General features: G+C 52.0%; 12 protein-coding genes across 12 annotated transcripts; 6 read left to right on the top strand and 6 right to left on the bottom strand.

Moving 5' to 3' along the window:
- Positions 1 to 215: 215 nt before the first annotated feature.
- On the top strand, positions 216 to 1,415 carry COCVIDRAFT_22713 (hypothetical protein; the record flags this gene model as incomplete). Its single annotated transcript, XM_014705796.1, has 1 exon — positions 216 to 1,415. One exon carries the CDS (start codon positions 216 to 218, stop codon positions 1,413 to 1,415), a length of 1,200 nt encoding a protein of 399 aa, XP_014561282.1.
- Positions 1,416 to 2,397: 982 nt separating this feature from the next.
- On the bottom strand, positions 2,398 to 4,495 carry COCVIDRAFT_86969 (hypothetical protein; the record flags this gene model as incomplete). Its single annotated transcript, XM_014705922.1, has 2 exons — positions 2,398 to 4,164; positions 4,211 to 4,495. The coding sequence occupies 2 exons, from the start codon at positions 4,493 to 4,495 to the stop codon at positions 2,398 to 2,400; spliced, it is 2,052 nt and encodes a 683-aa protein (XP_014561408.1).
- A 1,028-nt stretch (positions 4,496 to 5,523) lies between these two features.
- On the top strand, positions 5,524 to 7,026 carry COCVIDRAFT_12135 (hypothetical protein; the record flags this gene model as incomplete). The annotated part of the gene is made up of 1 exon (XM_014705772.1): positions 5,524 to 7,026. The coding sequence occupies one exon, from the start codon at positions 5,524 to 5,526 to the stop codon at positions 7,024 to 7,026; it is 1,503 nt and encodes a 500-aa protein (XP_014561258.1).
- A 203-nt stretch (positions 7,027 to 7,229) lies between these two features.
- Positions 7,230 to 8,457, bottom strand: COCVIDRAFT_86733 (hypothetical protein; the record flags this gene model as incomplete). The annotated part of the gene is made up of 2 exons (XM_014705921.1): positions 7,230 to 7,478; positions 7,558 to 8,457. 2 exons carry the CDS (start codon positions 8,455 to 8,457, stop codon positions 7,230 to 7,232), a joined length of 1,149 nt encoding a protein of 382 aa, XP_014561407.1.
- A 709-nt stretch (positions 8,458 to 9,166) lies between these two features.
- COCVIDRAFT_86782 (hypothetical protein) lies at positions 9,167 to 11,271 on the top strand (the record flags this gene model as incomplete). The annotated part of the gene is made up of 6 exons (XM_014705920.1): positions 9,167 to 9,404; positions 9,502 to 9,688; positions 9,772 to 10,042; positions 10,161 to 10,235; positions 10,401 to 10,829; positions 10,939 to 11,271. 6 exons carry the CDS (start codon positions 9,167 to 9,169, stop codon positions 11,269 to 11,271), a joined length of 1,533 nt encoding a protein of 510 aa, XP_014561406.1.
- Positions 11,272 to 11,617: 346 nt separating this feature from the next.
- On the bottom strand, positions 11,618 to 14,546 carry COCVIDRAFT_87008 (hypothetical protein; the record flags this gene model as incomplete). The annotated part of the gene is made up of 3 exons (XM_014705919.1): positions 11,618 to 11,656; positions 11,717 to 13,955; positions 14,011 to 14,546. 3 exons carry the CDS (start codon positions 14,544 to 14,546, stop codon positions 11,618 to 11,620), a joined length of 2,814 nt encoding a protein of 937 aa, XP_014561405.1.
- A 1,007-nt stretch (positions 14,547 to 15,553) lies between these two features.
- On the top strand, positions 15,554 to 15,940 carry COCVIDRAFT_86805 (hypothetical protein; the record flags this gene model as incomplete). The annotated part of the gene is made up of 1 exon (XM_014705918.1): positions 15,554 to 15,940. A coding segment is annotated over one exon (387 nt), but the record flags the coding sequence as incomplete, so codon positions are not given.
- Positions 15,941 to 16,359: 419 nt separating this feature from the next.
- COCVIDRAFT_33754 (hypothetical protein) lies at positions 16,360 to 19,772 on the top strand (the record flags this gene model as incomplete). The annotated part of the gene is made up of 7 exons (XM_014705917.1): positions 16,360 to 16,399; positions 16,459 to 16,485; positions 16,560 to 16,639; positions 16,695 to 16,746; positions 16,871 to 17,218; positions 18,157 to 18,158; positions 19,353 to 19,772. 7 exons carry the CDS (start codon positions 16,360 to 16,362, stop codon positions 19,770 to 19,772), a joined length of 969 nt encoding a protein of 322 aa, XP_014561403.1.
- Positions 19,773 to 20,628: 856 nt separating this feature from the next.
- COCVIDRAFT_22705 (hypothetical protein) lies at positions 20,629 to 21,175 on the bottom strand (the record flags this gene model as incomplete). Its single annotated transcript, XM_014705795.1, has 2 exons — positions 20,629 to 20,654; positions 20,737 to 21,175. 2 exons carry the CDS (start codon positions 21,173 to 21,175, stop codon positions 20,629 to 20,631), a joined length of 465 nt encoding a protein of 154 aa, XP_014561281.1.
- Positions 21,176 to 22,044: 869 nt separating this feature from the next.
- Positions 22,045 to 22,579, top strand: COCVIDRAFT_12130 (hypothetical protein; the record flags this gene model as incomplete). The annotated part of the gene is made up of 4 exons (XM_014705771.1): positions 22,045 to 22,092; positions 22,156 to 22,260; positions 22,325 to 22,351; positions 22,406 to 22,579. 4 exons carry the CDS (start codon positions 22,045 to 22,047, stop codon positions 22,577 to 22,579), a joined length of 354 nt encoding a protein of 117 aa, XP_014561257.1.
- A 1,436-nt stretch (positions 22,580 to 24,015) lies between these two features.
- Positions 24,016 to 24,789, bottom strand: COCVIDRAFT_86714 (hypothetical protein; the record flags this gene model as incomplete). Its single annotated transcript, XM_014705916.1, has 1 exon — positions 24,016 to 24,789. The coding sequence occupies one exon, from the start codon at positions 24,787 to 24,789 to the stop codon at positions 24,016 to 24,018; it is 774 nt and encodes a 257-aa protein (XP_014561402.1).
- Positions 24,790 to 26,391: 1,602 nt separating this feature from the next.
- On the bottom strand, positions 26,392 to 26,922 carry COCVIDRAFT_12128 (hypothetical protein; the record flags this gene model as incomplete). The annotated part of the gene is made up of 1 exon (XM_014705770.1): positions 26,392 to 26,922. One exon carries the CDS (start codon positions 26,920 to 26,922, stop codon positions 26,392 to 26,394), a length of 531 nt encoding a protein of 176 aa, XP_014561256.1.
- Positions 26,923 to 27,091: the final 169 nt, after the last annotated feature.

The following is a 27,091-nucleotide window of genomic DNA, read 5'->3' as shown; positions in this document are numbered from 1 at the left end:
CGAAGGAACGAGTCAACACCATCACCTATCCAGGGCAGAGCATTCCTCCAGAGCCAACCAATCCAGCGGCAGGAGTCGCATTACCGTCGCTGCTGTCGAGGTTCGTGTTTGCTTCTATGCTCTTGCGCTAGTTGTTAGGTTGGGTACTGCGCAACTGCTAAGCATGCTCGTGCCGGCGAGTGCATATATCTTCTCCATCCGCCCCTCAACACAGCATGACAGCTATACAGCTAACGGGAGATGAGATGCGCCACCTCTCTGAAGAGCTAGGAGATGTTTCGACGAGATGTTGTGTGCGGAGGACCGTTGGTGCGCCTACTCCATCACACGTCACATTTGAATACCTCAACAAAGGCGCCGCCAATATCATCTTCAAAATCCAGAGTTGGACTCCGAATAGTCCTGCGACGACATTTTCCTTTATCGATGTTTTGCGCGAAGGTCAATTGTCTTTCAGAGCTACGACCATGGACTATGACTATCTCATGCGCCACGTTCTCCGAGTCCCCAGAGGTGGCCAGAAACATTTATCGTCCATGGAAATTATCTATGGATACGAGCGTGTGATCCGGCCGTTGTTTTTGCCAGGCAAATACAAGACCCTTGGTCAGGCCACAGTATCGCGAAACGGTGCCGACACCCCTCTCACAGTGCAACTCAACCGAGACCTCACCAAACATCTTATGGACCATGAAGCTGTGCTCCTACTACCAGAAGTAATGAACCATCTCTACACAATAGGTGGAAAAGGCACATTTAACAACATCACACCACGAAACTGCTGGGGCATACTCCTTCCCAACATGTCACCTACCCCTGGACAGTCAATAACGCTCGAGATCAAACCCAAGTGGCTAGCGCAATCACCAAATGCGCCTCCAGGAGCTATCCGATGCCGGACTTGCGCTATGCAGGTCTCTGTGCCTAAGAATAGAGAAAGCTACATTTGCCCGCTCCAAGTGCTCCACGGGGACTCGAAAGCCCTTCGCCCCTGGGCACATGCAACAGTTAAGCGCCACTTTGGCAGCAAATCACCGTCCCAGACTGTAGTTTCAGCCATGGTTGAAGGTATCGTGACCTATCTTACGGTTGGAGACGGCGTCGACCTATTGCGGCATCTATTTCAATTGCAAAGTACACTTGATCCGTTGGGTGTCCTTTGTCGCCCGCAGCATGGGTCAGAACTGTTTGACCATAATCTCCGGCTAGCAATGACTCTAAGGGACTGTTCGCTCTTCATCAAGATCTCCTACAACACCAGCGGCATGACGGGAATCGAGTCAAAGCTTGGTGATCTTGACTTCAAGTCAGCCGAGAAGATTGTCGATTGGATGGACAAGGAAAAGCAGCTGTTGAACGAAGGTGCCTATTTCGCCTCCACGGGTCCGCCATGTTGGATCCAGAATGGCCGATGAGTCTTGACGCCTGGATTGGCCTGGTACTCAGTGTGGGCCAGCACTCATATTGACGTACCGGAACTGAATACAAACCCAATCACACCATGCGTTATCCAATGCAAAGCAGCATTACAGCATTCTTTGATATTACCAAATCAACATCGATGGCTGTCAAATGACTGCCCATGATGGAGCGAGCATCTTCAACGAACACCGCGATGAAGAGAACATTGCACAACACTCATCGACATCGGACACCATCCACGACGCTAGCTGAGCATATCGACGCATTCTTTCGATAACAGCCGTGCAACTACGCACATAGAACAAACCAAGCATACCCAACAGGCAGCTTATGCTTCGAAGCAAGAAGCACAACGAAGAGCTGGTGTCCAAGCAGAAGAACCCAACGGCAATCATGTATCATAGCGTATCGTTCAAAAGAGATGAATAACGCAACGAATCGAGGAAGAAGAAGAAGAAAAAGAAAGGAGAGGAAGAATAACGGGTGTGTTGTATATCAGTGAAGGAAAGGGGGTAAAAAAACAAGAGGGGATAGACGGGAGAGTAAACGTTTTCAAAGCGCCAACCCATGAATTATATATCAATGCGTAATTGTTGTACAGTAAAGTTAATACATTATTTCAAGAATTCTCAACCTTTTTTTGAACCCTTTTGCCTTTTTTGCGACAACCTACTCCAAGCACGCAAAAAATTCACCACAATCACCGCCATGAGATATATACTGCACATTTCCCTTTTTTTTGCCCTGAAACGAAATTTTCCATTTGAGAAAGAAAAAGGAAAAAGTTAGATATAACTATGATACGTTTTTCGCTTATTTTGGGAAGGGGTATTTAGTCCTGAACCGCGCCAATTGCTTTCCCTTAGATACATCCATAAGTCGTTAAACAGATATCCCGAAACCCATACCCTATTAAAACGAGGAGAAGAAAAAAACAAACGCTGGCTAAACGCAACAAAAAACCATCAAATTCCATCATGAAGCCCCCGCATCCCCAACAAAACAATGTACCCTAACCGTGCCATCCTCACTCCCACTAACTACACACTCATCGCTCAACCCGACACAAGTAATCGGTCCCGTATGCCCCGTAAGCGTCCTCTCATGCTTGCCCGTTCTCGGGTCCCAAATCTTAATCGTCTTATCCTCGGCCCCACTCACCAAGCGCAGCGAATCCGCAGCAAGCGACCAGATGCCCTCTACATGACCGAAGAAGCGGTGCACGCAGCGGCCAGAAGGGACGTGCCAGAGGCGGATGGTGCCGTCGAGGGAGCCGGTGAGCATGTATGAGGGAGGGGCAGGACGGGTGGGGTCGTCTGGGAAGAAGAGGGAGTCGTCGGTGGGTGTTTGGGATGAAGAAGAGGTGTTGGACGAGGATGAAGGGAGGGGTAAGGGAAGGGAGTTGGGCATGTCGGAGCAGAGAGAGGCGGTATCCGAGCTGTCGTTGTTTGCGTTTGCGATGAAGTCGTTTTCGTCGATTTCAAAGGCGAGGGGTAAGGGAAGGACTTGTTGGACTTGGCCGACGTGGCCTTCGTAGGTGCGGATGCAGCGGTGCGTGTCGAGGTCCCAGAGTTTGACCGTCATGTCGTCGGAGGCGGAGAGGAGGGTGCGGGAGGGAAGGTCGATTTTGACAGAGTTGACCCAGTCGGTGTGGCCGACGAGGGTGGTGCGTTTCATTTGGGTGAAGTCGTGTACTACGATTGTGTTGTCTGAGGATCCGGATGCTAGGAGCTTGCCGGCCATGTGGAGGCCGATGACGCCCTGGCTGTGGGCGTTTAGGGTTTTGATTAGTGCACCTGTCCGCCAGTTCCATATCTTGATGGTGTTGTCCAGACTTCCAGTAATGAGTTTGCTGTCTTCAAACTGCAGACACCGGATGCCTTGAGAGTGGCCAGTGAGTGTGCGTATCACCTGACCAGTCTTGACATCCCACACTTTGACAGTCGCGTCATAGGAGCCAGTAATGAGAACTTCGTCGTCAAACTGTAAGCACATGACGCCATTGGTGTGTCCTTTTAGTATGCGTGTTGAGTAACGACCGTATTTCCAGTTGCTGCCAACCTTGTAGCGGTCCTTGTAGATGTCCTTCCACGGACGTTTCTTGGGATGATCGAAAGAAGATGTAAGTTGGTCTTGGCCTGGCGCAGCGTTGACGCATTGTCGCTTGCTTGAGGCTTCTGGAGAGGATGAATCGTCTGGTACAGACCGCTTGACGGCTGTGGGGGAGCCAGGAACGTCAGAAAGTTGGTGAGAAAGCGAAGTGGGGGGTACAAAGGAATCGGGCTGAGGCGTGATATTGGGCGACCATTCATTCAGTCCTCGGCCTGAAGCCCGAAGTTGTATCCGTCTCTTTTCTTGCCGCAAGCGACGTTGGTCTAGCAGTGGAAGTCCCCAACCGCACTTTGTGCACTTTCTGTCAATGTGCTGTTCACACATCCTATGCCAGACAACGTCGTCGTCGGCCAGTTGTCTCCACCTTCGGTTGACTTGAGCTGCTTTGCATAGTGAGGTTGTATCAAGGTAACACAGAATCTTGAAGCCCAGTTCGGTGGGGAGGGCGCCGAGAAAGTCAATCTTGATAAGGTTGCGGACTGAGGAGGAGATGAAGGAGAGCTGTGGGAAGCAACACTGGGCGAGGATGCCTTGGAGCATGAGGTTGCGGTGCCGAGAAGGGGCGGCAGAAAAGAGCGACCATACGTTGGCGATGCTCTGCTGATCGCCTTGAGATTCTCTGCCGAGTTCCTGTCCAAGTCAGCAAGCGGGTTGGTAACGACAAGAGGATACTTACGTCCTGCAGTTGTTCCATGGAGGGCTCGTCTGCCTGGCGTCGGCAGAGCAGGTCTGGTCTGTGGCGGTAGCAAAACTTTGTGTTTGCAGTGGGTGGGCGCTCGTCTTGTCCGCCGCTATTGGCACCCAGCGGGTTGTATTGGTGTGGAATGTGCTGTGCGAGATATGGCGTGATCATCTTTTCAATCTTCTTGGACTTGTTTGCCTGGGCCTCTTCGGAGTCTTCGGGGTTGGCGTGCAAGTGCCTGGTCCGCTCTGAGAGGCCTTCGTGGTCGTGGCCGTGCATTAAAGCGGCGTGAGGGAGGACAGAGGGCTTTGCGGAGAAGTCGTCAGGAGAATGGGTTAGGTTTCGCCATGAGAGGCGTCTCTGCTTGGGACTTGTAGTCGAGGATTGCAGCGGACTATGTTCGGTGACTGTCTCAGTGGCATGGGTGGCATTGGGCGCCATGGTTGCGTGCTCGAGAGGCCAAAGGCTTTAAGCAGCTACAGCAAGTATCGGCTGGGGGGCTGCACTGTTGCTTCCCCTAGTGTTTGGACAAGGGCACTGGCCCTCTAGGATGCGCAATTCATACGTCGTGCAGGGGATGCAGCGAGCTGTCGAGATTCTGGGGTAATATCGCGTGCGAGCTAAGGTGGAGGTTTGATGATGACCCGGATGGATGCTGCCAGAAAGAGAGAGAGGCTCTGCGCACACAGAATGCGACGGATATGCGGGCGCAAGAACAGTGGATTCGTGTCGAAGTAGAGAGTAGCTTGCGAAAAGATAGTGTCGGCCAGCTGCGAAGGGGTGTAGTACGAGGCGGGCGTAGGGGTTTGATTGAAGGCGTCGTTGGGGAAAGCAGCGGCGAAGCGACCATGGCGCAATGGCGCAATGTCAGTTGTGGATAACATCTTCGAAGCACGCAATTCCACTTGGCCACCCGGGCCAGAAAGCATGGTCAGCACATGCCGGGGGGCCAGGCGGGTGCAGACATCCAAGTCCGAATGTCGCGCAGACTGTCCTCTCTGCTCTGCTCCGACGCTTCTCCATGCTGCTTGTGGGTTCTGTCGTCGCCGTCGCGTCAGCCTTAAGGTGGGCGGGCTATGCGGGCCTTGTGCATCTCTCCGCAATTGGACCCTGGTTGAGAGCTTGCCTTGTACTCCATACTAGCCCGAGCGTACCACGGTCATCATCCATCCTCGCTTCCATCTCTCTTCGGATGCCTCCCAGCCTGGTCATAATGTTTGGCGACAAAAAGCATCGCCGTGACCTTGTATTTGCCGTAGCCTGAAGACTGCCAGAAATGCCCTGCGCTTTCGCTTGATGACATCGCCATGGCTTCTCCCCAATCTCCCGCGTCTCCAACTAGCAGCGCCGCCTCGAGAGCATCCTTGGACCACGACAACAACCACTCCCTCACCCTCGAGCATCTCGTAACCCATTTTGTTGCTGCTAAGCGCGCATTAAACACCCAGACAGTCCTATGGCGTGCTACCGATATTGTCAGCACCGCACGCGAGCTGCTCGAGGAGAATGCCGTCCTCGCGGCCAAGAACACTTCGATCCGTAACATAGTAGAGCAACAGGTCGATGCCTTGGAAGCTGTGCGCCGCGGTATTGACGTAGTAGAGGCTGAAGTGCAGACTGAGTTCAAGCAGATACTACATCACGTCGACACATCCTTTGCCGGCCTCAACTCTACCCTTGCCGTCTTGCGCGAGACACCCATCGAAGCCGTTCTGCAGCCTCATGGAACCCCTCAGAAGCACCTCTACGACTTCATCGACAGCGCCACTGTCTCCAACCTCGAGAGCACCCTGCGCGCCTGCATAGACCGGTACAACGAGGCACATGCTACGCTCGACGAGAGCTGCGATGCCTTTGATACCTCGCTCGATAATCTCTACTCGTCCATCGACAATGTTCCCATGACGCCTGCCACCGTATCGACCCCGAGCCCAATACCGAGCCTATACCACAATCTCGAAGGACACGCCAAAGAGGCTGCTCAGGCCTTCCAGTCCCTGGTTCAGCACTATGATCTGTGCATTACAGCCTTGCGACACACCGAGGGTGGATCTGCTGCTGCCACACAAGCCACGGGCGATGCGCCGGTGCACTCTGCTGACGATGGAGCAGCACCTCCCGAGCCCATGAGCGAGGAAGAACGGCGCGACATGCTTAATGTCTTGCAAAAGGACGCCCGCCAAGTCGACGATGTGGTGGCTGAAATCCAAGAGCGAGGCTCGGAAATGACATTCCTGCTCAGCCAGATTGAGAACCATGTCAACCACCTCCGCAGCGAGGCGTCGGCTCTGTCAAGCATACTGCAAATGATATCACACATTACAAACGAGGTCAAACGGCACATTGCCACGTCGCGCGCCTTCCACGTCTCGTGGCTCCAAGACACTCGTCCCAACCTGCTCAACGGTATCGACGAATGGGAGAACCAACGGGAATTCTACGAACGGTTTGACCTGGCATATGCCGAGCTCCTGGTCGAGATATCATCGCGACGGAGACGGCATGAAAAGGCCAAGCGCAAGGCGGAAGAGGCGCAAAAAGAGCTGGATAAACTGCGTTTGGAAGATGAGCGCGCAAGAGAACAGTTTACCCTGGCTCAGGGAGATTTTCTGCCCCTCGATATATGGCCAGGGCTGAGAGATCCGCCAAGGCAGTACGAAGTCAGAGTGGTCCCTGTTGCGGTGGAAACCCAGGACGACAACGTACAGGGAGCGGATGAGTGGGGTGAGGGCGGTGGGATTCAGAGTATCCCGCAACTGGGCAGAAATGTCGTCGAGAGGGCGCTGATGAGGGTCAAGAGACGGATGTGAAGATGTAAAGCTTTATTCGTTGCAGCCTCAAGCATGCGGCTGCATAGATATCAAAATGCGCTAGTTATGGTCGCATAGAAATGTAAAACTCGTTAACACTCACGCTCTTTTTCATAACACCATACCATGCCAACCGCCGTCTTGTGCGCTCAACAAGAAAGAAAAGATAGCAGCAACTCCGGCCACTTTTCCATGGCTCTGACTCAACTAGCTCCAGTATAGTCGGGTTTGCGACCGTGGACAAAGTAGAATTTAATGTACATATGTACGTCCCTTCTCCTAACGTCGGATACGACACGGGCAATCATGACACGGCACTCCTCTTCGGTCCAGCCCGCTACTTTGCCCAAGAGGCCCAAGGTATAAGGCTCTACGCCCATGGACATGTGTTCACGCTGATAGCGGCCAATTTCCTTCATGCGCGGGTCCTTGGGCCAGGGGCCGAGTGGGATCTAAATTCGAAGTGTATTCAGCATCATGCACAATGGGGGAAGTGACCAAAGAAGAAGAAACAAACAACAGACAACTTACCTTGACAATCTTCTCGTGAACATCAACGAATCCCGCATTTAACATTTGCTGCTTGATGCCTATGCCTGCACGAATATCTCTCCCCCACGTAGCAGCGGCATCATGACACAGCGTCTGCCACTGCAAGAAATCCTTTGCCATGTCTATGGTACCATCATCGCAATCAGCCTGGGCTAGCGGCTCCTGGAACTCGACCCAGCCTCCCGGTTTAGTATGTGTAAACGTCTGGTGGACAAACTTATCCCAGTCAGAAATGGCACCCGACATGTTACGGCAGTGGATATAGTCAAAAGCCTCAGCGGGGCTATAGACCCACTGGGACTCTGCATCGTCAATGTAAAACTTGACGTTGGGCGGGACCCATGTTGGCTGGATGGGACTGAGGTCTGTCCCGATTACTTCGGCGCCGGGGAACTCGTCGGCAAAGTCAATGGCCCAGATGCCGGTTCCGGTGCCAATGTCGAGGACGCGCTGGGGCGAGGGTGAAATGGGGGCGTCGTAGAGCTTGCCTTGGAGGATGAGCAGGAACACGTGGTGCTGCAGGTCGAGCCGGTCTTGCTCTTGCTCGTCGTTGGGCAGGATGTAGGCGCCTGAGCGGTAGCCGTGGTAGCGGCGGCCATTTGTGTATTCGTAGTTGAGGATAGTCGAGGCGAGTGATGTGGAGGCGGAGGATTCGGCGTCAAATGCAGAGTCGTCGTCGCTGTTGGCGGCTGTGTCTACATCGAGGTGGAGGACTGGCTGGAGGTTACCGACATCGGCCTGTGGTGCTGTGGTGGCGGTGGTAGTAGTAGTAGTAGTGGCTGGTTGTTGCTGTTGTGGGGGCTGTGGTTGTGATGATGATGATGTTGCTGGTGGGGATGCCTGTTGCGGCCCGCTCGCGCTGGTGGGGGCAGCCGACATGTCGTGTATCCTCAGACCAGGTAGTAATAGTAGTATGATGTGCTGGACGACCGAACTTAATTCAACCCAAGTCTTGGACGGCGAGCGGCCTTATACGACCAACTAGACGCAGCGCGCCTAGGCCACAGCAAGGGGATCCGTCGTGCTATCCGCCGTGCCATGCGCCCGCATTTGGGATCCAACCACAGCCATGTTGCTGCTCACAATGTGTGGGAGGCGTGCATTGGCGTCTCGTGGCATCCAGGGCCATTGCTCCCTGCCCACCCCCCTGTCCAACCCACCGCCCGCTAATAACTACTTACTCCACCAACGCCGCTGCATCTCAGCTTTTAGCCTGCACAGGCTCCGTCTTACGATGCGGGGCGGTTGGCCACCCATTGATTATATGTATTCTTCTGTCCCTTCTTGTCTCACGCCGCAGGGCGTTTGGCCCACCCACCGATGATCCATATATCACTATCTGTCCCCTCTCGTCTTCCTCCTGCCAGAGTGAGCTTCCATCCGTCAGCTCACCCGTCTGAAAATGGACCCCATCCACCCCCCATGCATGCCGTGTACCCACTTGCCTGCTCTGCACGGTCATAGCCCCGTAGCACAGCGTACATAGGAGTCGTCAAAAAGACCCCAATATCCTGTCCTCTGCCCGTTCGTTCCTGTCCCGACACATGCTTCAACCTGGTTGTCCCTTGGCCCTAGCAGCCAGCCCGCCATGCCATCCCAGACTAACACAGACACCGAGCGAGTGCTCCCTTCGGTACCGCTCCTTTGCTTCGCTGGGTACCTTGTCTATTTGATCGCACGTGCCTTTTATCGCCTCCATCTCCATCCGCTGGCCAAGTTTCCCGGGCCTAAGATCGCGGCTGTCACGAGCTTCTACGAGGGCTACTACGAGATAGTTCTCAAAGGACAATACTCGAAGCAGATATCCAAACTCCACGACCAATACGGTACGCCGCGACTTTGGCCACCAACACTTGGCCTCCCCCGCATCGACTTGCTACATGCGACTGTCGTTGGTTCGCTTGACTAACCCGAGCCTGGCAGGTCCCATTATTAGAGTAACACCTGACGAGCTGCATATCCGAGACTCACGATTCTTCGACCACTTCTATCCCAAGAACGTCCATCTCGACAAGGAGGGATGGGACAAGCGATTTGGCGTCGCCGACGGTGTACTCGCCACGGTAAACGCCGAAGCACATAAGCGACGACGTGCCGCATTGGCCCCCATGTATGTCGTGCATATGTTCCTCGCTGGATAACATGACATGAATCTATTACTGAGGAGAACGTTCAACTGACACTTCTTTGTAGGTTCTCACGTCGTTCCATTATCGACTTTGTCCACATCATCTACCGCCATGTCGACACGCTTGCTCATCGCATGCAAGAGTTTGAGGAGCGTGCAGAGCCGCTCAACCTCACCCATGCCTTTCCCGCCCTGACTGGCGATATCATCATGGACTATTTTTTCGGCTTCAACTACAACCACCTCAAGAATCCTGAATTCGAATCCTTCCACGACGCCTTTACCAAGATTGCCGGCATGGGCCATCTCGCTACACAATTCCCCATGATTCTTCCTGTACGTCTCTATGTTTAGATTACTGATGATATCCATGTGGCAATCCCTTGTGGGACCCCCCGGTCCCCACTCACTGACGACACGACATGGCATACACTAACCAGGGCCCTTTACACAGATCATGGACGCTATCCCTGACTACATCACCGGGTGGCTGCAGCCCGCCGCAAAACCCATTCTAAAATTCCAGCAGGTACGCGGCACATACACATCCTTGTATCCCCCTAGCTCCTCGGAGACATCCCCCTTCCCCAATTCCCCGCTCCAGCAAACCTAGTCCAAGACCTTACATACATCCCCACACACACACACACACACACACACACACACGCACTAACTCCTCCGGGTGGTTAAACAGGACCACCGCGCCCTAATCGCCCGCACCCTCCGCGGCGAAGACCTCAAATCCAACGACGCCAAAAAAACAATCTTCCAAGAAATCCTCGACTCCAAACTACCCTCATCTGATAAATCCCACCGGCGCCTCGCCGAAGAAGCCCAAGTCATTCTTGGCGGCGGCGTCGAAACAACCGCTTTTTCACTCGCCGTAGCAACCTTCCACATCATCAACACACCACATATCTACCAGCGCCTCCATACCGATCTTGTCGCCGCATTTCCCAACAAGAACGATTTGGAGCTAAGCGTGCTGGAGAAAATGCCGTATCTCAAAGCCGTGGTTATGGAGGCGATACGCTTGTCGTACGGTCTTTCGGCCAGAAATCCAAGGACGCACAAGACTCCTCTGCATTATAAAGATTGGGTTATCCCCGCCAATACTTGTGTTGTACGTGCTCCTTTCTTCCTTCCCTCTTCCCAATCGCATGTCGGATTCTGGGATTTTTTCTGGAGAGGGGGGGGGGTTGTTTTTTTTGGATACTAATATGAAAAAATAGTCAATGACAATCTCCGATTCCTCCCACGATCCATCCATCTTCCCAGACTCCACCGCTTTCATCCCCGAGCGCTGGCTCGGCGATCCGCGTACCCCCGATGGCTTGCCCTTGGATCGCTTCATGGTATCCTTTGGTCGCGGCACGAGAGCGTGTCTGGGTGTTACGCTCGCGTGGACGGAGATGTATCTAGTCCTCGGCATGATGTTTCGCCGGTTCAAGTACGAATTGTTTGAGAGTAGTGTGAAAGAAGTCGAGGTCGGACATGATTTTTTTATTCCCATTACGAGTTTGGAGAGTAAGGGGTTAAGGGTTTTTGTTAAGAGTGTGGACTAGAGAGAGACGTTTGGGAGAGGGATACAGGGGATTGCCGTTATATATTCACCAAGTTAGCAGCGAGTTGCAATTGGATTGTTGACTGGAAAAACCGCAGGTTTTGGATGTGATTTCTTTTTTACACCAGGTCTTGCACTGAGTCCACATACCCTGTGGCTCAAAGACTTTTTACCAAGTGCCCTAAATGCGCTTGCCTAGATACTACGTTTGTCAGGTCTTACCTGACTCATCATGACTCTATCATCCACAGTAGGTGGACTGACTGCTCCATATTCTATGTGGAGATCAAGCCTCTAAATACGATTCCAACATTACACTATTTCCAAAGCTCGCCTGCATGCTTTCCTCATATCGTCCACAGAGTGTTAATCTGCTTTCTCCTCACCTACAAAACTCTGTTAGCAAACCGCCACCATCATGTATACACAGAAAAAGGATTACTCACCAAAGGTGCAACGAACAAGACACCAACAAACAATCCCACCACAGTCAACAACATGGAAATCTTGTTGAATCCCTTGCCGAGCACATCAAACGCAAAACTAGGCGCAACCCTTGTTCCGAAGATGTCGTGGCCATATGCAAACACCAGACTGGTACTTTCAAGTCCGCTTTCACTGGTGATAATCTCCTTGATTCCAATCACCTCGTACTTGTGGGTAAGGTGCCACTTGGGGTCAAAGTTGATAAGAGGTGCGTACTTGACTAGACCCTCGGATTGCTCTTGCGCAGTAGGGTCGCGACCAATAGGTCGGCGGGGATCGATGACTGAGCGAGGAATGCCGATGATGGAGTTGATGGAGGGGACGGTGACGAGGAGCTCGCGGCTAGTAATTCCCTGCTTGGTTTGTGTCACGGTCATGTGCGAGATTTCAGCTGGCACTTGGTAGCTTTGGGATACGACCCAAGGTCGCACAGCATCGCCGGGTGCATCCAAAGGCTGTACTGTCGACGAGTTGGAGAAGGCGCCAAGTGGACCTCTGTCGTCGGGGAGCGGGGACTCGTAAAGATCAGAGACAATAAGCTGGTGACCACGTGAAGCCGAATCCGAACCCGCATCAATGGTCAGCGCATATGTGAACCAATTCTCCGAGATGGTGGCCGGAATGGGCCGAGAAGTGTCGACGCCATTATGCGACACGGTATGCAACAACTGTCCCGAGGCAGAGTCGAGCAAGTAAACGGACGCAGACCGTGTCGAGTCAACAACTGTCGTGACCAAAACTAGGTTGGGGTTGAGGTATTTGTACAGCACCCTTCGGTCGCCGAGCACCTTACCGATAGAGGCAACGGGGTCTTTGACAGGTCGAGCGACATAGTTGACGATCCGCTCCTCCCCAGCAGGACGGAAGCTCCACACTGGCTCAGAGCTGGGCTGATTCTGTAGATAGCCTCTGAGTGTTCCATCTACAAACGTGAATGCTACAAGGGTTTGTCCCTCAGAGACCAACGGAGTTTCAAGCTTCACATTCGCAGGCGAAACAAGGCTACCTGTGGTAGAGTTGATGACCAATGACTTCTCGGACACAGCATCCTTGACTTGGACATAGCCGCTATGGGCCTTGAGGCGAGGATGTTGAAAGTCGTTGATAGGTGCGAGTTTGCCAAGATCAACATTCCACATAATCTTACCCCGCGAGCCAACATCAAGTGCAGCAAGACGTCCTGTATCAGTGGCAACAACAACGAGTTTGTGGAACCCAAATGTGTCTTGCTGGATTTCACCGATTGTCGTCTCTTTGGTCTGCCCAATGACGCTACCGAGGAGTCGCTGGGGTAGTCCCTGCACCCAAGCTGGAAAATGCTTCAAGTCTTGAATGTGTCTTTGTACGCGGTGCATGTAAGCCGAGACTAGGTTGCGATGACTTTCGTCTGCAAGCGCTTGCGCTAGGGCCTCTTGTTCAGGAAGGTCAGCCCATACCGCAGATACAGTCCGTGCGAGAAACTCTGGTCTTGTCCAAGCCAAGTCGTCATTTCGGAGAAGAGCCCACTGCCCGTTGGAATAGAGGACCGACGATCTGATAGCGCTTGCAGTGGCATCTCGTACGACAACCTCGGATTGCGCATGAACAGGGTGGGCACCGGCAAGTGCGGGCGAGCTCTTTACGCTCCAGCGGCCCAAGAGGTCGTTTGAGACGGATGAAAAGACCATCATTTCCTCTTCTGTGATTCTGGTAAAGTATACGTTTGCGTCTGAAGTGCTCGTGGAAAAGGTTCCCTTTATCTTGAGCTCTGGCAGGATATAGGCCTTGGAGACGGTGTTCTTCTTTAGGTCGACGTGGAACACCTCGGCCAGGTGACCAACGGCGGTTTGGTACTCGACGAGGAAGTGGGCGCGAGAGTTGACATGGCTAGGAGCGTGAAGCACGATGCTCTCTACGGCGACATTTTCTGGGGTCGGAAAGCTAGACACGGCCTTTGTGCCTATGATGTTCACCTTCAACACCTTGTTCGCCTTGTCGGTCCACACCAGCAGCGGGGCAGCAGTATTGGCTCCTGCAAACAGGATACGGTCACGGGAGGATATTTCGGCGTCGGAGTTTAGTGTGTACTGGTCGAGCTTCTTTCCTGTTATGGGGCTCAGCGAGGTGATTCGCAGCTTGGAGGCACCGAGCACAGGCGTGTGGAGGGCGATGTAGTAGATTGTGGTTGGCGAGGTCGAGAGCTGGAATGGCGTGTCTCCGCTGTCATTGAGTTAGTCGGTGTTTTTTTTGGGCACAAGACAATGGTATTGCCTACCTTGTATCCTCGTGTGTCCACTTGGCCTGCCCAGTCTTTCCATCAAGCCTCTTGACGCTGAGACCAGCGTCGGTGGCCAGCAGGACGAGAGGGTCTTTTGCTGCATCGATTGACATGCCATCCTCCTGCTCGAGTATCTCCAGATCTTCAACGCGGGCAGAGGGGGTGCTAGTCTCCCAGACGAGGCGGCCGTCGGAGGCACTCCATGCGACGACGCGTTGGCCGAGGGCGCTGATGACGGTGTCTTGCTCGTTGCCGGCACGCAGATGGGCGACACGGTCAGCGGCTGCGGGAAGGGAATGGCGCCATACTAGAGCACCGTCCTTTGGATTGATTGCGGCGACGGTGTTATTATCGGATAGCGAATAGAGCAGCGAGGCCTTTGAGCCAGGGTAGGGCTTTTGGAAGAAGGTGGCATCATGCTTGGGGAGGCCTAGCAGGGCGTAGTGGAAGTCAATGTGATGGGCTTCGTCCTCGAAGACAGCCGCGGCCGGGGCAAGGCATGCTGCGAGGGCGAGGGCAGCATGGAGACGCATTGTATGGTGGGGTAGCAGCGCAGCTGGTCGAGGTTGGGACCGCTGCGGTCAGCGTACGGGTACGATTTGGGCATCACGTGATCAGTGCGGAAAGCACGTGCGCAGGGGACTGCTCCGGATGCATCCATTCAATCAATCAATCAATCATTCACGGGTTGAGGATGGCAGTCAGTCAGTCGATCAGTAAGTCGGTCAGTCAGTCAGCAGCAGCGGCGGCGGCGGCAGGTAGCCCCTGTGGGTATTTGTCGTGCAGATGCCCGTGCTGGTGTTGGCGCTGGTCATGGTGGCAGCCAAAGTCAATTTGGAGGCGAGCATAGGGACCAGCGGGTGGAATGGCCTTGGGCGACTGTCGACTATGGTGCGAGTGGTGTAGTGTTGCGTCTGGGTTGGGCCTTGTCGGCTTCGACGCTAGAAGCGCATCCACGGCGTCAGGTCGATTGTTCCGGCGGCGGCGGCACCACGCGAGCTCCACCGCTATGGCTTCGGAGTCGCAGTCCGTGTTGGCACCAGGGGCCGGCACCGCCTTGGGTTCGCAGCCTCGCCAACCATGATTGCTTTGCTTGTGCCTGTGGATGTGGATATGGATGTGGGTTGTACATGTCCATGTGTGTGCGTGTATACATAACCATGTATCTACACATGCTCCCCACGCATACATACCGAGCATACACACACACACACATACAGAGACATAACAACCCAGCCGTTGCAACGGGCGCCGGCGTGTCAAGCCGTCGTGGCAGACCGGGGGTGGATGGGATGGGATGGGGGGAGGGGGGGCATCTTGGGTGTCTTGGGTGCTGAGTGTGGTCAATGGGGCAGCGAGTCAACTGCCCACGACGCTACCGTCAATCGGGGCGCCTGTGTCCCGCCAGGCCGGGTCGGTTTCGCGGCTGGCTGCTTGACGGCCACAGCTTTATCATGGTGATGGGATTGCTTTTGTCCTGCCCTTCCCCCTCGCCTCTCCCCAAACCCCAAACCGCCCAACCGCCGCTTCACTTATCACCACCCTTGATCCTCTCCCACCAAACCACACCAAACCAAACCAAACCACCCCCACCCCGCAGGCCCCCCAATACAACCTCGCCCCGGCCCTTTGTGTCTGTTCTGGCTGTTCCGCGGCCTGGACGGGCTGCACCCCAGAGCCGAGAGCGCACGGCAGCCTCGCTGGCAACCGACGCCGCCACGCACCACGTTATCCGCCATATCTTCTGCTAAGCCCTAGCCAGCCTGCTGCGTCTGCGTCTGCGTCTGCTTCTGCTGCATCCATGTCCCCTTGGTCCCTCCTTCCTAATCATCCTCGCTGTTCCCCAATTGTCGCTGCTGCTCCGTCCTGCCTATCCTGCTCTCTGCTGCTATCCTTATCCTGTCCGCTTCCCCCGTCCTGCACGTGACTTGCAGAGAAGCAAAAAAAAAAACTCTGTCCCCCCCCCATCCAGGCCCAGCCTCGCGCATTGCCCATGTGAGTTACACAAACTTTCCGGACCACCTGCATGCCGTCCAGTCGCCTCAATGGCTTGTTGACGCGAGTATTCGAGGCTGCTTTTGTCTGATTGGACGCCACCTGGGTTTAGCAATACATGCGCTGACAAGTGTGGTTGGCTCCCAGCCCAGTACAACGCGCACCGCCCCGACTCAGATCGCTGGTACACACCTACGCCGTGTCTGAGCAACGCGGCGCCTTTGACAAGCTCCTCCATCTGTGCCACACCACAACCCGCGCAGCACACCGCCACACAGGGTAACAAAGCTTGCCTCTCGCCGCTAAATCTCTTCCCCAACCTCGCGACAATCCCTCCAGCTCCTCTGAAGCATGTCGCAACGCGAGTACCACATAGTCGTCCTGGGTTCCGGTAAGCTAGCGAAAACGTGATCAGCAACTAGAACTCGACTGACGGCGGTGGCGCTCCAGGTGGAGTCGGAAAAAGCTGCCTAACAGGTACGTTCTTGCCTCAACTCTACCCCCTCAAACCCTGCCTGCCTGCCAGACATGCTGACCTGACTTCCCTACAGCCCAGTTTGTGCAAAATGTGTGGATAGAGAGCTATGATCCCACCATCGAGGACTCGTACCGAAAGGTCCTCGAAGTAGACGTGGGTACTCACAATCACTACTAGCCAGTTTTCTTCACTGACCCACTCTCCCCAGGGCCGTCATGTTATTCTCGAGATCTTGGACACCGCCGGCACAGAGCAGTTTAGTAAGTGATTACATATATAGCCCCACCTCACGTGGACCCAATACTAACACGGTAACAGCTGCCATGAGGTAGAGTTTCCTATTACCCCTACTGGGTAAACATCAAAACTTACACCGACGCAGAGAACTGTACATGAAAACTGGCCAGGGATTCCTTTTGGTCTTCAGCATCACATCAGAATCTTCCTTTTGGGAGCTTGCCGAGCTACGTGAGCAGATACGACGGATCAAGGAAGACAGTAACGTACCCATGGTTCTTATTGGCAACAAGTCGGACCTAGAAGACGACCGTGCTGTACCGCGCCCGCGAGCATTTGCCATATCGCGTGAATGGAACGTCCCATATTTCGAAACCAGTGCGCGAAGGAGAGCCAATGTCGACGAGGCCTTTGTCGACCTCTGCAGGCAAATCATCCGCAAAGACCAGACCGAACGAACGCGCATGGCCCCACCGGATTCCCCAAGGCCTGGTGGTCCCAGAAACAGAACCCACACGGGACGGCCAAAGCGCAAGGCTCACCGGCCCCATTGTACCATTCTTTAAAGCTACGATACCCAGTTGGCGGAAGCATGCACGAGCGACAGCGGGCTTGCTGGACCAGGCGCTGCCACGATTCCTTTCCTACCCTTCCTTCAGACTTTCTTGTATACACTTTTTTTTGGTACTATAGAGGCTTTAGACAAACTGCTCACAGTAGCAATTAATCTCATTCATCGAATCCATGGATCCCCCCGTGTGGCGTGACTGAGATGAGTCGACAGATGTGGGTGATGTGATATGGGACGTGAGAGTAGTAGTAGCCGAGGTCGTCGGCTTGGGCTCCAAAAGCAAAGGTTGGGATTGAATCCGGGGCTTGCGGGTTTGGAGTAAAGCAGCAGAGTGTCACAAGGCCACGTCGATCGGTGCAGTGATTGGAGGTATTTGAGCCCAGTTTTGCAGTCGGATGAATCAATATCGATGTTGTCCGAGCGTGCATGCGCCCCGCAGTTCGCACCATCCTTTGGCCGAGATGATAGACTGGATAGGGAATGGACGACAGAGTTTATCTGAGCCAGTCGGTTGAGAGGTGACATTCATCAGGCGGCAGGAAGACGACATGCGAAGCCAAGATATATGGCAGCATGATCCTAGGAGCCGATCCCAAGGAGTAGTGTCAATTTCCAGTATCAAAATGACATTGCCAACACATTGCCGCAAATTTTCAATCGAGATAAAGCGAGGGTTATTTGATCAAAGACTTTGGAAGAATCAAGTGTAATGGACACGACCGAGGCCCGTTGAACCCAAAAGGAGCAGAGAGGGTACAACTCGAAGCCCTGGATGAGCAAGCAGGTGTTGAAGCCCAAGGTTCAATCGAGGGATGTGGCGAGTGGGTATGCAATAAGCGTACTGTGGACACTCTTTACACAGAGGTAAGCTCTTGTGACGAAGATGAAACGGAGCCTTCATCCCCCGCCACTGAGCTCTGCCCAACCAAGTGCGGGACTACCGGAGAAGACGAAGCACCATCTAGCCCAAGGGTGATGAGGGGGCGACATGTTGCAGCAGGAAATGTAGAGGATAAAATCTTGGTCGAGTAGGTAAAAGGGGCAAGCAAAAGGCTGCTAGCCCCCATGGCGTTAGCAGGACGCACAAGGTGGCCTATACGATGGCGCAAACACGGCAAACTACAAGTGCTTCCCCCGCTTTACGAAGATGCCAGGTCACGCTGGGATGGGAAGGAAGCTAGTGGCGTCAATCACGCATGATTTGCACGATGCAACAAAGCTTGGCCGGGTGGCATTGCGGATGAAGATGCGTTTGCGTTGTATATATCCCGCAGACTAGTCAGACTCTGTATGTATGCAAGTATGTAAGCCGAAGAAGACGTAAAAGCGATCTCGATTAGGTCCGCAGATGACGTCGACAGATCTGAGGCTCCTGGGTTGGTCCCTTGTGGGTGCATTCGCAGGTCATTGCTTGTTTCAGGGAGCGTTTTCACATGCAAGCAGCAAAGGGGCCACAGTACGAGTAAAGGACGCGTCGGTGTCGGTCGGAAAGCAACGCCTTCTCAAGGTAGAGAGCGCCCTGCATACCAACAGCTACACGGCGTGCACCCACGGTAGCCGCATGCGTCTAGGAGGAGATTGACGAGCTGGGGGTCCGCGTGACAGGCAAGAATAGGTGGCCTCTTTGGGGCAGGCGATTGCGTGCTGGTTTGTGTTGCAGCGCAGCTGGCAGTGCAGTGTTTGATGCAGATGCAAAGCCGCGGCTGAATGCAGTGACGTCAGTAGAGGGGCAGCAGCGGGGCGCCAACCAGGTACACGGCAAATGCGCTAGCACGCACCACAAAACCCCCATGACGCGATTCGCATCAGATTCGACGATCTACAGTGGCATCTCACCAAATAAGCACCCCTCAACTGTTTTGCCATTTGCTCCCTTTGGGCTGTCTGCAGCCAGCGGGCCTCGCCCCCACTCGTGCACTGCCATGGTCTGGCCCTTCAGCTCCCACCGACGCTAGCCTCCCTCCCGCCTTCCCTCACCCACAATGCGCTTGCCCAGTGACGTAGCCTGGCCCCCCAAACCCAAACAAACATACGTCACTGCTTTGCTTCTCTCACTAGCCGCTTGCTCTCACCTACGCCTTCTTTGACTTAAATACCACCCTTACCCACCCTCCATCTATCCCTCATCACACTACAATCAACCTTGCAACACTCACATCTACTTCCTCACACTCAAACCAAACCCCCCCAACCAACCTTCCAATCAAAATGTCTGCTCCCAACGCCAACGCTCCCAACGAGGGCATCGTCGGCCAGGCCGTCAACTCTGTCAAGAACGCCGCCAACTACGTCTCTGAGAGCATCCAGGGCTCCACTGCTGAGGCCAACAAGGAGGCCAACAAGCAGCAGGCCAAGGGCAACGTCCCCGGACAGGACAGCATTGGCGACCGCATCTCTGGTGGACTCAACGCCGCCAGCGACAAGATCAATCAGGAGAAGCACGATGGCGCTGCCGAGGCCAACAAGCGATCCATCTAAGGTGTTTTGCTACTAGCTCGACATTTCACTTCGGTACGTTTTTTACTGCCATGGCGACTACTCCACTTCATGGGCCTACGCTAACACCAAGTGCAGATCCAGAACGATACCACTATGGGTTAAGCGATGAGCACTGCGTCTCTCGCTACTTTCACGATAATAGCATGACTTAATCGACACGAGATACCAATAAACTTCTGTCATCAATATTTCTGCTTACCTCTTACCTGTGCTTTGTGATTTTATGAAACTGTGAATGGTGTTTACTTTTTTTGTGTTTTTCCAACATGATTTCCTAATTGGGGTATGATTATACAAGCTGGTTTTCCGGTAAGTACATCCACCGATGTTGATAACATGTGCTTATGATCAGAGAAGCTGTCTTCTCTTTTTACACTACCTGTCTCACGAATAATTAAACAGATTATAGTCAAGCCTGTTGGGATCGCCTCCAGGAGGTGCGAACATCTTTGCAGTCCCTTGCGCCAAGTAAGCACTAAATTTTGTCCCTTGACCAATCACATTGCTCGACACCCAACTACACCTCACCCCAACCCAACGAAAATCACTATGAATAATATCTGGATATCCATCAACTTGAAGCAAACATTACGCAAATTGAAAGAAAGCATTTATAGATTCGATAAAATATCAAAATTATGCGAGGTAGAGGTGCACATGAAGTTGTATAACGCAAGAGCTATGGATTCTTCTACTACTACGTTTGTAGTATTATAAAGTACTAATAGCGTTGCTTCTAAGCAGCGACGGATAATTATTATTCCCCTATATCTTTAACTTGGCTTTCCATGGTGGTCCTATGGTGGAGAGGGGGATGATAACTTTATGAAACTCCTCAGCGTAGGTTCGGGTACATATTTCCTAGTATTTATATTTAGTTTTCTGTTTGTAGATGTATAACTTTGATCGCCTTGCCAAAAAAGAAAGAAAGAAAGGAACTTACCAATAGAAACGTGAAGAACATAAGTCATGTCTCCACGTTGAAAGTTCATAGCGTTGAGGCACAAGACTTCTCCCCAACCGTCCAATCCACCACCATTGACATTTTCATTCGGAGTCACATCGATGGCTGGCCTGTTTGCGGTGCGGGGAGCCGTCATGCGCAGTTCGGCGTGAGCACCGTACCAGCCGTACAGCTGCATTTCGACAATGGGACCTCCGCGCATTCCTGCAGCCCTCCATCGCCACCTGTGGCCTGGAGTTCCGGTTCCCTCGGTCCAAGGAACGAGTGTGATGTCGTTTGCGTTTTGGATGTTTGGCGTGATGTTGATATCGACTGGTGGGAGAGGCGCCGGAGGAGCCACTATGGCGGATGTGCCGCTGTAACAAGCTCCTCGTGGGATGAGATTGTTGATTGGCGTGCATTGGGCCAGAAAGGCCATGGTGGATAGAAGGATGAGAAAACGGTGAAAGATATGCATGGTGTTTGGGTTGGTTTGTCAGGGTGGAGCAATTGAAGTTTGTGAGTTTTGTTTGGTGAACAAGCTCTGCAGCAAAAGAGTCAGTGACAGTGACTCTTTTTTATACTGCTAGGCAAAGATAAGAAGGCTCGATCAATAGTAAATCAGAGTAAGAAACACTAAGACGGAAATTGCTTGCGGTTATGCGAGGCTCCACATCTGATGCTTTTCGTATTTCTCAGGTACCTTGGAGGACCAAAGTAATCCATAATAGGACGGATATGTGATCTCCATTTTGTCAGCTTTAGAGAACCTTGAAAAAAAAAGCTCCATCTGAACTTAAAATGGTACATATTATTTCCTAAAATGGTACAGATTGTTAACTCGAGCTGACCTAAGAATCGGTCCTTATCATATAAGTATTCATACTCGGGAGGATATGTAATTTCCGTTTCGTCAGCTTTGAAGTATCCCCAACAGGCTCTATCTAAACCTGAAATGTATAGATATTTACCTCAAGCTGACCTACAAATCGGTCCTTGTGTTTAGGGTTATACCCAGATAGACTTAGGTCCTCCTTTTGGCACCGACTTACTATGAGTACTTTCGTTGCTACTGACGTCACTTCTTACATTATCTTTCTGAAGACGGTGTGACTCTATCTCACATAATACAGAAAAAAATCTTTTATCGTGCGGTATTAAAAAATCTAAGCAAATGAAAAAGTGTACGGTAGTTCTCTCACAAGAAGAAGTGTGAGAAAGGTATAAAGCTTCGCCCGTTTTTGCTCCTTCTTCTAACATTCATCACGATATCTTCAACAGAATTGACCAAAAAAGCATACTACTACCATGTACTCCTTCATCCTTCTTACGGCTGCTCTCGCTATGCTGCCTTCGGTCCAGGCTGCCCCCAAAGGCGACGAAATACAATCTAGCTATTAGATTAAACTTAATTTTCAGGTAAGCAATGTTCAGATTGACGGCCGCTTCATCGACAGCGACCGCAGTCTCAAATATGACTGGCAGCTTACCCAGCAAAACTGTATCAACAACTACAAGGGTCTTGTAAGTGAAAGCTAAAAAAACTAAACAAAACTTTTAAAGTGTACTTGTTAACAATTCTTAATAGGCAAACTACGATAACGGCAAAGGCCGAGTAAGGAACATGAACTTTCCCAATTATTAAGAAATATTGCTAATCATATTGAAGTGCATCTCTATTAGCCCCGATGGGTTGAGTGGTAAAAACTGGTGGAACAATTGCGTCAAGCAAGCTGCTAATGGATGGTACGACGTTGATCCCGTAACCGGCAACGTTGTCGTCTCTCACGATCCTTACAAAAGTAACTGGGCCGAGGGTCGTGGATATGGGTATTCCGGTTAATTCCCCCCCAACTACGTTTTCCAGGCGGCCTTTTGGAAAATTAAGAATCCTCGGTGTGTTCGCCTTGGACCACCCTAAATTCTAATAGGCACCATCGTTTTGCTCTAGCTAAGTAGAGAGAGAGAGAGAGAGAGAGAGAGAGAAGAGAGAGAGTTATTATATAGATGGCTACGTAGCTTAGAAGCTTAGCTATCTAAAAAAAAAAAATATAACGTCTCTTATACCTTATATTTACCAAGTATATCCTCTAGATTCTAGACGTATAAGATAAAGGGTAGTGAAGTAGAACTTAGTATTCTCTGTAGCTATCTCGCTCGCGCTAAGCCAGAAAGCAAAAACGATGATCGACTAACCTCTCTACATCCTCCAAACCTAACCCCCCATCTTTCCTAGACACCAAAGTCCTTATTCTATTATTTACAGTGCCATTGCGAGTAGGCGGTTTGAAAGAGGAAGAGGTTAAGGTAAGTCAGGAGAGTACGAAGGGGGAGAAGAGGGTAAGTGCCCTACTCGTGATCGTCAAAGGCATTCCGCATGATGCGAGCGATGCTAGGAGCGAAGCCCTACTACAAGACGCTGAGTCGTTGGCTCGAGGCGTGCTGGAAAAGCAGGCAGTCACGGAGATCCCGCACATGGCCGCGTGGCGGAAAGCATAGTACAAGAGTTTTGGGGCTAAGCCAAAGAAAGAGCGGTGCTGTCTCGAGTCCCTGATGCGCCGTGCAGAGGGCGGGTTACCGCGCGTCAACCGGCTGACTGACATTTACAATGCGATTTCAGTCAAGTACCAGATTCCTTTTGGCGGGGAGGACTTGGACAAGTACAGCGGACTTCCATTGTTGATTCGGGCTACCGGCCAGGAAGCGTTCGAGACCTCTGCAGCTGGCGAGAAAATTTACAGAGCATCCGCCAGCTGGAGAGGTTGTGTGGTGTGACGAATGCAGGAGTGACCTGCCGTCGCTGGAACTGGCGCCAGTGCTCACGAACTGGTATAAGCGATTCGACAACTCGCGTTCTGTTTATTCTAGATGCACTGGAGCCTTGTGTGGCTAGCAATCTGGAAGCAGCAGCTGACGAGCTCGTGGCGACCTTGCGCGGCCTATCGCCAGATGTGCGCGCATCTCGCCGGCTCATTCGGCCTTGATAGATTGTATATGCAAACGCCATTCTCTCTTGCCTTGCAAGCCATCTTTTACATTTGTAAATACGAATAATACACATGAGATGAGAAGCTTTAAGCAACCTCCTCAACATAAGAAAGAAAGAAAAGACTTTTGTTAAGACTTTGAACTGCGCATGTGATTCCCAGCAAGCATTTGCTTGATATATTCATTCTCGATTGTGGGACCCGACAAATTGGTCTAGCGAACAGTGCTGCTGCTTTCTGATCTTCTATAGTACCGAAAGAAGCAAAACCTTGATTGATTTTCCACTTTAAACTACTTGTGTGCTTCGGCATCCTTTAACTCTCCTCTGGCCTTCACTAGGCTGGCCATCTCACTGCCGACCTCCGACTCTAATGCCAGAAAGCCTTTGACAACGCCTTCGCGGTCGCCCTTGGTACTCTCTTGGCTCATCTTGAACTTGCCTTCGAGCCGATCAATCTTGATTTCAATGCCAATAATGGCTTTCTGTAGCAACCCAATGTAACTTTCCGGCGCATCCCTCACTTTCCAGGCGTCTTGCCTGCCTTCCTTGCCGTCGAAACCCATGATGGATGCCTCGGCATGCTCGGACAGATCATGTATCTGTTTCGTCAGGAACGCGCCTGTTTCCGGGGCCTTTGAATCGAAGAATATTTTTGCTTTGCCGTAGACCTGTGCGGCTGCGTAGTTCCACGTCGGTACCACTTTGCCTGTGTCTGGCTTGGTCTCTGTGTAGAACTTGGGTGTTACGTAATGATGCGCTGCTGCTGTAAAGAGGACGAGAACTTCTTTTTCCAGAAAAGAGCCGTTGGGTTTGGACTCGGCCTCGAGGTTGTTAATCATTGTCTTGCTTTGTGGGTTGGCTCGAGCAAGATGGCCGCGAAGGGTGCCAAGCTCAGTCTCGTTATCTTCATCTTGTACATCTAGAATCCATGGAACATGGCTTGATAGGATGAAAGGATGATGCTCTGATGGGATGGCTGTGGTGAGAACACCCAGCGGATTATTGCGAATAAGCTTCCGCAAAGTCGTGATGGATGTTTCTGCATGAACGGCTCGGAGATACATGATTAAACGGCTGTTGGAAAACTGTACAGGAAATCGGGTATTGCTTCTTCCTGGTAGATGAGAGGGTAGCCTGGAGCTAGAAATATGAGTAATGTCTTGCGACTGATTGGACGCCAATCAGGACGCAATCGCCCACATCTCCGAGCTTGAATGTTTTTAACGATTTGCCTGGGAAGTACTGTCGCTCTCTATAGTGTGAACTCGTTGATCTGAATATCTTCAAGTCCCCTGTCCAACATGCTTTACATCTTTGCTCCACAGCTCCACGCCACCACTGGAGCACGTTACTCTTATGCATCTATACAAATCGCTCATTATTCAATCTCATACTTACCATTTATATCTAGCTAGAGTTTTATGTAGTTTGCTCAATCTTTTACTTAAGTTTAAGGCTCGTCTATCGTTGGGTAGAAGAAAGAGGCTATATGTAAAAGAAAACAAGCCTGTTCTCCCCCGTTACCGAAGCGAAATTTAAAAAAAGAGTGCGAAAGGGACTCATATTCTTTTAGTCTAAGAAAAGCTCCAAATGCCCATTCCAATGTATGCTCTAACTGTCACGAAGAATACGAGGCTTTCTATGAGAAAGTGCTTTGCCTCTGTGGGTGTGTGTATCGGGTTGAAGTTAGGGTGCATTATGTTTATAATAAGGAAAAGAGGAAGCTTTTTCTCTTAGACCAGAAGCTCGAGATGGAGTGTAGGTTTCCTCTAGCTATGACATTCATAGGGAATAACATCTTTTATGTAACACGGATTGAAAAAAAACGTATACCATTCCTCACAGCAACATCCAGAAGCTGAATAGCTACAACATCCTAGGGTCGTCCCTCCACACCAACATCCTGACCAATCTAAGCACTCATCACATAACTCACAGCAGACAGTAGAAGAAAACGAGGGGGGGTATCAAGTTCGATAAGGAAAAGCTAACAAAAAACAGGGGGTATTCCAACTCTAACAATAACGCCACTGGCTTCCAAAGCACTCAACCCCTCTCCCTTCCTTCCTCTTCCATCATAGGTATCTCCTCATTCTACATTTCATCCCAACATCTCTCAAAAAGTGCTTAGTGTGCTTAGGGAGTAGGCGATATAGGATCAGTGTAATACGAAGGCGGAGCCGGAGACGTCGAGCTGGCGTCTTCGGTATCCGGATTCGTAGAAAAAGAAAAAGAAGAAGAAGAACAAGATTCCGAGGACGGAGATAGGGGACGTGTGGTGGAGTTGTTGTGGTTGTTTGGGCAGCAAAAAGGACAGCAGGTGGTGGATATGGGGACTGTGACTGGGAGGAAACTGCGGGAGATGGGTCGGGCGCGGGGTGTCGTGTCGATGGTGGTCGTGGGGGTTGAGGTGTCGGTAACAGAGGACGACCTAGATGTTGTCGACTCGATTGAGGCGGTTGTTGGACCCCAAGCAACCGTCTTTGTCCCATCGCTCAACGGCGCATCTTCGATATCTCGGATGCGGAACGCTCGAACGCGCTGCTAACCGTGGAAAGAAGAAAAGTCAGTATAAAGGTCAAATCAAATCAACCCTTTGCCTCTCTGCCTTCCCCACACCCTCTACTTCTCAGAGAGCAACACGAGGGGGAGAGGAAAGGGGACACCTAGACGTGCTGCGGGGCCCGTCCGGTATGCGTCGTCCTTGCCTTCCTCGCCCTCCAAAACAATCCCGCACCCACAACCGCCGAGATAAACCAAAGCACCACATTCGTCAGCAGGACCCACACTCCGTTCTTCATCCTCTGCACGCCCTTATTTCCCTCCGCATCCTCCCCAATATACATATTCCCGAAAATTCCAAACGCCACAATGTAGCAAATAAACACCACTACGTCCGCTGCAAACAATAGCACCATGCGCCCCAAAAAGGGGATCATGAAGAGGAGGGAGACAAAGGCACCGAGGGCGCCGCAGAGGGTAGCCCAAACCCACTTGGAGTCGACGTATTTGCCTTGCTTGCGTGCGTTGTCGAGGTCGACGGCGTACATGCCGATGACGGTGAGACCCATGACGAATTGGAAGAGGCGAAGGATGAGGCGCAGGATCGTGGCTGGGGTAAAGGTGCTGCGCAGGGTGGTTCTAAAGGTGGCCTTTTCGCCCCGGAGAGTGCTATTCGAAAGGAATTTGAAGGCCATTTTTTTTTAATATAGTGAGACTGGGTGGAACATGTTAGCGTGGCTCAGATGGTAGGATGTAGGTGGAGAAGACTTACTTTTCGTTGTTATTGGGGGTTTTGGATGGTTGGGCTCAAGGCGAGTTTATATTTGTTAGGATTGCTGTGGTGGAGAAGGCGGGTGGTTGGAT

This window comes from Bipolaris victoriae, assembly GCF_000527765.1.
Source record: "Bipolaris victoriae FI3 unplaced genomic scaffold scaffold_6, whole genome shotgun sequence".
NCBI classification, from domain to species: domain Eukaryota; kingdom Fungi; phylum Ascomycota; class Dothideomycetes; order Pleosporales; family Pleosporaceae; genus Bipolaris; species Bipolaris victoriae.
This window is presented reverse-complemented; position numbering and strand designations above follow the sequence as displayed.